Source organism: Glossina fuscipes, unplaced genomic scaffold (assembly GCF_014805625.2).
Source record: "Glossina fuscipes isolate IAEA_lab_2018 unplaced genomic scaffold, Yale_Gfus_2 1, whole genome shotgun sequence".
Classification (NCBI taxonomy): Eukaryota; Metazoa; Arthropoda; class Insecta; order Diptera; family Glossinidae; genus Glossina; species Glossina fuscipes.
Genome location: NW_023998415.1, coordinates 13,989,398 through 13,999,023, shown reverse-complemented (window position 1 = coordinate 13,999,023; position 9,626 = coordinate 13,989,398). Strand labels below are relative to the sequence as shown.

General features: G+C 31.6%; 1 protein-coding gene across 2 annotated transcripts; it reads right to left on the bottom strand.

Moving 5' to 3' along the window:
• Positions 1-809: 809 nt before the first annotated feature.
• Positions 810-8,137, bottom strand: LOC119632330 (cuticle protein 7). 2 transcript variants are annotated; one of them, XM_038025181.1, is made up of 4 exons: positions 7,979-8,137; positions 7,159-7,255; positions 6,791-7,018; positions 810-1,009 (listed from the first exon to the last, which is right to left on the bottom strand). In XM_038025181.1, the coding sequence occupies exons 1-4, from the start codon at positions 8,066-8,068 to the stop codon at positions 876-878; spliced, it is 549 nt and encodes a 182-aa protein (XP_037881109.1). In that variant the 5' UTR covers positions 8,069-8,137; the 3' UTR covers positions 810-875. The 2 variants fall into 2 exon arrangements, with proteins under 2 accessions (XP_037881109.1, XP_037881108.1); XM_038025180.1 differs by lacking the exon at positions 810-1,009 and adding an exon at positions 6,114-6,367.
• Between the last annotated feature and the right edge of the window lie 1,489 nt (positions 8,138-9,626).

Sequence of the window (9,626 nt, the reverse complement as noted above, 5' to 3'; positions counted from 1 at the left end):
CGAACTATGCCAATATAAGAGCTATATGCCTATAACAACTACAACGCGATAGACTGGCGCCATGGAATGACCTGATTCCAAATTGACGTACATAATCATTCATTAAAAATCATAAATAATTATAGGTTCCATAGTATAATTCATAATTTACAAGTCTTGCATTCTGCTACTTATACTCTATGAGTAAGAAATGATTACCCATAATTAATATGGGCAAGGTAGCAATGCCTCATGATGAGCGTGTTGTGTTTTTGTACTTATTATTCCGCCTACATTTCGTTGCGTTTACATTACAATTTTTTCTAAATAAAAACACTCATGGAAATCTACAATTATGGTCACACACAATATATTTTGCATTGCTTTTTAGAAGATGCTAATTGAGTTAATTTATTAAGGTTTCGGCTTCCATTTCAGTTAACTCATTCATACAACTAATGAATAATAAAAAAAAAAAAAAAAAAAAACAACCTTGAGTTGAGTGTCTCTCTCGCTCAGAAATCGTTCTCGATTAATGAAAATTCGTTTTAGATTTTCTTCAGTTTATTAAACATTTCCGCATAGGATGCTTCAAGGCGCTTTACTAATAACTACAATTCACGTATATACTAATTTCTCCTTAGATATGTTGTCCAATATCATATGATTTGCTTGCAATTTTTTACGAAATAATTTGTGTCGTTGTTTCAAAAAAAAAAAAAAAAAAAACCATATTTTTTTTTAAAAATTTTTTTATTTTAATGGGGTTTATTAAATCTTTTATTTATTATTATTTTCATAAAAAATAAATAATATAAAAATTTTTTCACTTTTTTTTTTTTTTTTTTTTTGTGTGTATAAAAACCGATGAACTAGTTTGGCAGTATTTTATTAACTTAATAGTGTCCACCATAGTGATGACCATACGAGCTGTAAGGCGATGCATAAGGTTGATAATAATCATCATCATAATCATAATGAATGGGGGAGGGTACCGCACCATGCCCAGCGACGACATATTGCTTTTGAACTTGAAAAATAAAAAGTGAAAAATAAAATATTAAAAACATTAAAACTTGATTCAGTTAAATTAAATCTTATTTAAATTCGAAGTAACGAACAATAGCAAAGAAGAATATTACAGTAGGGAAGCTCTACTCTATTATAATACTTTGCTTAATACAATTACTTAATAATTTATAGTCGAGATAAAGTATTAAACATTCGACTTTGCCTTCATGCTACGGGAAGCTCTTCTATGAGAAGATAGTGAAAATGTAAATTGATGTCGTTCATGCTTATTAAAATTAACTTTCTTACTATAGATCTTTTTATTTATTGTTCACTTATTTTTGCCATAAATTATTAAAAATAAGAATTAGCTGGCATTCAACAACTCACATTTTCATGATAACCCTCTAAAGGTGATAAGGCTCAAACAATAAGCCTATCTAGCCTAGATTAGGCTATATATCAATTTCTATGTCGTACTATTATGAATAAAATAATGATTTGCTTTTCATAGAAACAGTTATGTGGCAAAGATTTATTAAAATTCGTACACGTTATCTCGATTTTTCACGGCGATGTAGCAAAATTTCGTCAAAATATCTCATATATAGAGTGGGTTGTAGGTTGAGGATAAAAAAAAAAAAACAAAAAAGAAAAAATTCTCGACGGACAATAGGCCAATGTAGCAGACATTTCATAAGCTTCATTTATGTACAAGTTGTCGTTCATCGCATATTTAGGGTGAAAAGGCAGAAAGGTTGGAAACCTTGAAATGAAATATAAATGAAGCTACGGAAATTGATAGTCCAACAGTTAGAAAGTGATTTGCGAGATTTCGTGCTAAATGGAATCATTCACTATGAATTTCCAAAGTCTGGTGAAAATGTCACATCCGCACAATGTCAAGTGCAACTAGTCAAACTCGATGATGCACTTTTGGGAGGACACAATTTATAGGCGAAGTAATTTGAAAAGTGATTTTGCTCGATGATATGCTTCTGTCAGTCAGCAGCAAAAGCAGCCCACGAAGTGATTTCCAATTTGGTCTGGGAACATTTCCCCTTGCGGCGTATTCTCTAGACTAATCTCCTTCCGGTCATGATGCTGAATATATCGATTATTAAGCATTGTAAAGTACACACATATACGTACATATATTTTAAATAAATTTGAAGAATGAAAGAAAGGAAGAAAGAAAGAAGAGAAGTTGTGACGAATATCACACATCTCTTACAAAGTAAATCTATTAAAAAAAAATTTAATTCTTTTGGAAACAAAGTTTCTTGAAATGTTGAGAATCATAAAAGCAACTAAAGATTTTTCGTATTCTACCCGATGATGTCATAAAAGTGCATGGTCAGGTTCGACAAAACTTTAGAACGAAATGAGGTATGCTTCACGTGTTCGCAAAGGTGTATATGTAGAGGAAATTGATTCGTGGCTTTTAAAGAAAAAAAAAACAAATTTTAAGTGAGCTCAATAGAGTGAAGTGTAGCGAACTGATGAAATTCCATTTTTTCGAGGTTCATTTTAAGGCCCATAAGTAATGCACTGTAATTGTGCGAACGAACTCTTTCCCTTTAAGACGATCACGTTAAACAAAAGTGAATTTTCCATAACAATATATACAACTTTTGTCGATTCACTGATGCGTAATTTACAAACACAAATTCAAACGGAATCTCGTTGACAATTACGGCAGTTTTGCTTTTACTAAACTTCGATTTTTAATTATCTTTATACTATGTATATAACCAGGTCCATGAAGCCTATCTAAAGAGAATATCTAAAGAAAATTTCTCCGATAGGGGGAATATCATAAATGCATATAAATGAAACGAATATTACGCCGTTACGCGTTCAATGGTTCATGTTCACCTGCACTAGAACGTGCGATATGTAATGGTGAAGTAGCATCTGATACATCTTGTATATTTTCATAATTAGTCTATGGACTTTAAATTATACAAAAATACACCTGTCTGCCGTTTCCTTTGTTTGCCTTAATGATCTCATCATCGACTTCTGTAAATCTACTTTTTTTTGAGGAATTCTGAAAGTAGTACGCAGTTATACTTTAGTTTTTACATTTTCGACTTTGTTTCTAATGGCTGACTTAAGAAGGGATGAGACCCGCTAAAAAGTCCGCTTATCCTCTGATGAAACGACATTTCCCATTTTCTATTTACTTACGTAATGCGATCAGTGCGATTTGTATTCGTGTAGGTGATTTTGATAATATATATGAGCATATGATGGAGTTTTTCATAGTTTTATATTCTAATCTAATCTTATCTGCTTAATTTATACAGTGTTGTTTTTCTTGCATTAACATAATATCATAAACCGCTAATTAAGATATAAAGATTTGGGTGGTTGTTGGTTTTAGTTTTTTTTTGCTTTGTTTTCGATTTATGTCAACCAATAAAAGCAAACAAAGAGATCTATGTTTAGCAAATCATATAATTACAATGGATATCTGACTGAGTAGCGTACTAATGACGCAAGTACGCAGAGAGAATTTAACAGAAAGAAATAACACTGTTGCTTATGTACCCTGTGCATCTAAGCGGATGAATATGTAACAAAGAGATAAACATTAATATTAAGGTGTAACTCAAAAAACAATAAGTAAAAAGGTTATATACGGCGAGGTCGCATCTCGCATACCCACCGCTATGCGTTTCGCATTCTACTCTACCAAGTTCTTTTTTTTTTTTTTTTTTTTTTTGATACCCATAACGCTGGTGTTATTAAGAAAAAATTAATCGCGGTATCTCATATCATATTCATTTTAAAATTAATCTATTTTTAGGCAGATAATATATGTTCATTGTGAGGAGTGTATAAAATAGCTGTAAACATTCTCTCTTGTTTGCCTGCCTTATGATGAATAAGAATAAAACGTCAAAAAAATGAAAAAAAAAAATAAAATTTAATTACTCGTAACTTTGTGTGGGCATGGCCGATTGGTTCGATTTTTAGACCTAGAGAGTAGAATGTTTCACAACATAATCGTGGAATATTTTCAAAACTCCAAAAATTTTTGGTTAAAAAAAAAAATTCAGCTGCCAGTCCAGTTTACGCTTCACTACGCGTTTCTGCTCCCACCAATTTGACCCACCATTTTCAATACGAGCCGGCGTGCAGAGACTTTCAATATTTATACCAAATTTGAAGTTTGATAGCTTCATTTATGCGACTAGGAGAGCACCAACAAGAATATATATATATACTTTATAGGGTCTCTGAAGCCTTCCACTGGGTATTACATAGATTATGGGAAAAAACAAAATGAGTGGTGGGCATAAAAAATCAGCGCATTATATTACAGTAAGTTTTGAAATAAGTCGCATTTATGTTAAGAGTTTTATCAGTTCGTTTTTCTTTTTTTATGTTTGCTTGTATGTTCCAACTAATTGGTTTATGAAAAGATTTCAGTGTTCTTTCGAACTCTTTGTCTGCTATGCAAGTCCCTTCATAAAACAATGTTAATTTTAAATGCTTTAATGGCTTCTTCTTCTTCTTCATCTTCTTGAAGACATATATATAATTTTTTCTTTTTTTTTTTTGCTATCATAAGTGTCTGTACTATTTACAATGGGGCAGCAAATGAAATATTTTACATTTGGGTTTCTGATGGTGTTTGTGTTTTTTTTTTTTTTTTGTTTTTTTTTTTTTTTTTATTTTTTTTTTTTTTTTTTTTTTTTTTTTTGGTTTAATTTTTCCCATAAATACAATTAACTAACCTCAGCAATGTTTGTTTTTGAATACCAAATGTTCGAGTGGTGAGAAAATCATATAGAAAATGCTTGTATACAATTAACCTAAATTAAAAATTTTTACGGGAAATTTTTGTTGTTTTTTTTTTTTTTTTTGAATTAAAAACAAACAAAAGAAAAGAAATACAAGCAAAAATGAAAAACTTTGCAATTTATGGAAAACTATATAGAATTGTCTTAGAAATTATTGATCGCACACATAATAAAGTTCGTTGCCTAAGTCTATTGCTTAGCAATTGTAAGACTTGTGTCACCGCAACATTTGTCGTAGATGGGGAACATGTTATGTGTCATAATAAATTGGTTAATAAGTTTTAATGATTTTGTTGTTGTTTTTCTTATGTCACTTAATTTTCCGTTTAACAGTGCCTTTGCGGATTTGCGACTTAACTACAAATTATATTTCCGTTGTCATATTTGATTCAATTAAAACGATCATAAAAAATCAATTGTTTCGAAATAGTTATGAAATCGCAAACAATATCAATTTTCATAAAATTTTTAAAAACAGAACTGTAGTCATTTGTAGCCGTATATCCACTAGTAGTGGCGTTTTACGTCAGTTTAGTCAAGTGTTTCCAAGCAAGAACATAATCACCAATAATTACCATTAAACTATTGTTTAGTTCAAAAGAAGAGAGAATTAAATCAAATCGAATCGAATAGCAGCGAAACTCTATACTGTTACTGACCAATCGTTAGTTTACCACCAGTAATCAGTGAAATAATCAGAAAATTCATTACGTAGTCATTAGTAGAAGGTGCGTAAACAGGCCATATAACGTATACCTGTGTAAGTTGCCCTTACGTTCTGCATGTTGCATGTGACAAGCGTAATCTACTTCCTTTTTCAGTCTCGTCAGTTACATATTTCAAAAATCACTTTTATTGGATCTTAAATTTTTTCGTCGATGAAGAAAACGTCGAAAATTTGTTGCTCTTTTTTCGCTCTTCACCCGTGAGTTTAGGTGAACCTAAGTATTTTACATTCTATATAGAGATTCCATTAGAGGGGATATTTTTCATATGTTTATCTGTTAGAATTGGGTGAATTCTTTCGCTTATGCAGCATGCTACGTTCAATTTATTATTAAATGCTTGAGGTGAGGTATATTTTTGTGCAAGGTTTCTAATGATTTCGTCGAAGCACCCAACAAACAAAGGCAATTAAAGGAATGGCAAAAGGAATCAATGTTAGAGGATAAATATTTCTTCGCTTCTTCTTCTTCGTCTCCTATTTTTTTTTTATTTTTTTTTTAAGATGGTGGAGGGAGCGGGGGGGGGGGGGGTGGCATTGGGATGAGAGGCGTTTGGCGTAGTTTTTGTTATATTGATTGATTTTGTGTAACAATTCCGTATAAACAAGGTCGAATTTTCGTTAAAGCTTAGAAATTTCAATAGCACTCACATTAATTAATTTTAATAATCGTAGGTTGTTGCTGTCCGATAATCAAGGCCGTAATCAAATGCCGCCTTATCAGCATAATTAATTGTATTGTGTTTGATTTCTGGACGTAATTTAAGCTTTTGGCCATTATAGTAGCTGGCATGACGTCTGTATAACTTAAGCATACGATATGTGTCAATGCCTGCGTCTTGAATATATGTGTATGAGAAAAATGAAACGAGAAAAATAAAAACAAAACAACACAACAATGCATTTAATTGTATTATGGCAACAGCATTTAAATAACAATAACAACAAGAAAAACAAAACATTGTTGTGAATAAAAGGAAAAACAAAAAAAAAAAAAAAAGACTAGGGAAAAGAAAAACCGACAAAACAAATCAGAAATCAAACCTTAAAAAGCTCTTAGAGAAAGATTAACAACAAAACTCAAGAGGGAAGTGTTCAAAAATAAAGTGCTTAGAGGCAGTGACACAGCCAACCACTACTATAGAGAGATCTCAACGGCAGATTACAGCCATTTATGTATAATGTATGTATATATGTAAACAAGTGCTTTTTATATAGATTTTCTTCTTTTTTTTTTTTCTGCTAATCACAATTTACTTACCGTAAGGTCTTGGCGAGTCCACCACGATAGGGGCAGCTGTTAAACTCTTTATTACAGGATGATAAGATACCAAAGGTTTAGGTGCTATTGCCACTGGTTTGGCAACAACTGTCTGAGCATGTACCGTGGGCCCAGATTTTGTAACTATAGCATTAAAACCATTAACAGGATCAGCTGTGTAATCAACAGTACGCACTGAACCGTCCGGTTCCACCAAAGAATATTGTCCTTAAATTTTAAATTAAAATGTATTACAAGAGAGATATAGATATAGAGATAGATATGGAGATAGAATGAGAGAGAGAGGATGAGAGTAAGAGAGAGAGAGAGAGAGAGAGAGAGAGAGAGAGAGAGAGAAAAAAATTTACCTTTCACAATATCACCATCACGAGTTTCATGTTGTGACTTGACATCACCTGTGGTATGATCAGCTACCCCGTAATTAAAGGCGTACTTCGGAGGTGACTATAATAATACACCAAAAAAACGGTGAAATGTTTAATATTATTGTTTATAATTTCCAAACATATATACGAAACGTTTACGCTTAATCTTTAGCTAATGTAAGCCTCAGCTAATATAAGCCAACCTATGGAATAGGGGTAAGAATGTCAGCTAACTTTCCAGCAAGAAAACATGTTATGCCTTATAATGTTTGCAGTTAAAGTTAACTATAGGTTTACTGGTAGAATATAATTTTTTTAAAAACGCAAAAAAAATTTAGAATTTTCCGATTAAAATTTGTTCCAAATTCTTAAATTATATTTGGCCAATAAGTAATAAACACTCAATCGCAAATAATTTCATAATAATTACTTTCGTTTTCGTCTCAAGGATTAGTTCAGATTTAAGGAACGCAAGGATGCCGAGCAGTCAAAACTGCAGCAAAAGAATAAATTAAAGAACAAATGCGTCCAAGTCATTGTATTATCTCACATTCATTGTTTAGAACATTAACGAATTGTACGTTAGTCATACAGAGTTGAAGTTCACTGTTAACTATTTATTTACTTGAAATAATTTCACAATAATTTCAAATAATTTGATCTTTTAATGAGCTAAATAGATCACTGAAAAATAGCTCATATCTTTGCAGAGGAGATTTTCTTAAATTACTTTCCTCTTGTTTTGTTTGTCTTAAATAATCGCTGAATTTCTTCTTTTACTTTATTTATATATTGAACTCACATAGTAATCCACATCGTAACCGCCATGACCGTATATAGTACTAGTACCGAAGACTAGTAAAAGGATAACAATGTTGCCAATCGAAAACATAATTATGTTGTTTATTAATTAAAAATCCAAAGTGTATATATCTCCACTTTAGTTTGGTTTATTTTTTTTTTTTTTGTATAAATAATAATTCAAGAGAAAATCCTAAAAATAAAATTTCAATATAACGGAAATCACTTTTCGTGAAAATTGTTATAATTATTTCAAAGCACGCACTTTATTGAAACGACGCCAACGTTTTGAACACAACGAATATGCCCGAAATACTGTAACAATTCTAAGATCAAGTTTACATTTTATATCACACAGACACTCCGTCTCTCTCTCTCTCTCTTTCTCTTTCTCTCTATTTCGATCTGTTTAAATGAAAAAAAAATTCTCCACTTGCTTTGTAATACAATACATACCTACAATGACTAAAGATAAGCGAATATATATTGACTTGAATATGTACGTACACATACGCGTATACATATATACATATAAATATGTTACTACACAGTTCCTATAAACTTCCCTCCATTGTATGCAAGTTTTTGTATTAAATTTTCAAATTAAGAGCTTCATGTTTTTTTGAGCACTCCAATTGATATGTATATGTATATGTATAGCCTTTATAGTGATTTAAGAGATTTTTCCTTACCTGCAGCCGTCAAAATTCGTTCTAAAGCATAAGCGTTTTTTTTTTTTTTTGAAAGATGATCAATATGAAAGAATAGGTCCGTCCGACAAGGACAACTAAGAATTCCATAAACAATTTACCTGAATACATAAACTTTTTTTTTTATATATATATTTTATGCAAAAATTGTTAAGGTTCAAGATTCAAGATTTCTTCGTTTCCAAAGCAGCCCCCAATTGCTACCAAGTCACTTCGTAATAGATTGATTGCGAAATTAATTAATTATCTAAAACTTTTCCAAATAATTTCCTCGCATATTTTCAATTGACCTAATTGATAAGACCATCCCACACATGAACCGTCAAAGTTCACGGAAGTTTCGGAAACGTAGAAAAATTAGATGGTCCCATATCAAACGAAGCGATGCCTGCTCAATTACGTTGTACATATTTACGCAACGATAAACGATAAGTAAGTTTTTCTCGAAACTGTTCGTTCGGCGGCACGATGCCTTTTGATGCCCAAAATAATGGGCATTGGGAATGTGAAATGTTGAAACTCGTATGACAGTTTTCGATCACTAGCTTTTTTTGGATTTTATAGTTAGCAGCACTTGAGGGTCGATCAGAATGGGGCAAGTGAACTTTGCTTTGAAACGCTTTACTCTTCAGCGATACGGTACGTGCCATTTAAGCGAATAGTTAAGAAATACGAGCGATAGGTTACAAAATCACAGAAAGACAAGTGTGGCGATCTCATCGTTGCTCCTCTTATACATTGGTGGTATTTTGCAACGAGTCAATGTTCCGCCTGCAGATTAGTTGTGCAAGTATAAACTATCCTCTTAAAAACATGACCACAAATTATACCAGGCATTGATCTAATATTTGGAATGACTATTTGTCCAAAAGATCTCGAAAGTAATTTTCAAATTTCTTATTTGTTGTTTTTTTTTTTTTTTTTTTTTTTTCATTTCTC

What these genes read in the sequence shown, in the direction of transcription:
- LOC119632330 (XM_038025180.1), bottom strand. Translation starts at nt 8,068, where the DNA reads ATGTTTTCGATTGGCAACATTGTTATCCTTTTACTAGTCTTCGGTACT. An exon ending in GTTACGATGTGGATTACTAT is followed by an intron (nt 7,256 to 7,978) that starts GTGAGTTCAATA and finishes GTATTATTATAG; the next exon opens with TCACCTCCGAAGTACGCCTT. An exon ending in GGACTCGCCAAGACCTTACG is followed by an intron (nt 6,368 to 6,790) that starts GTAAGTAAATTG and finishes CATATATTCAAG; the next exon opens with ACGCAGGCATTGACACATAT.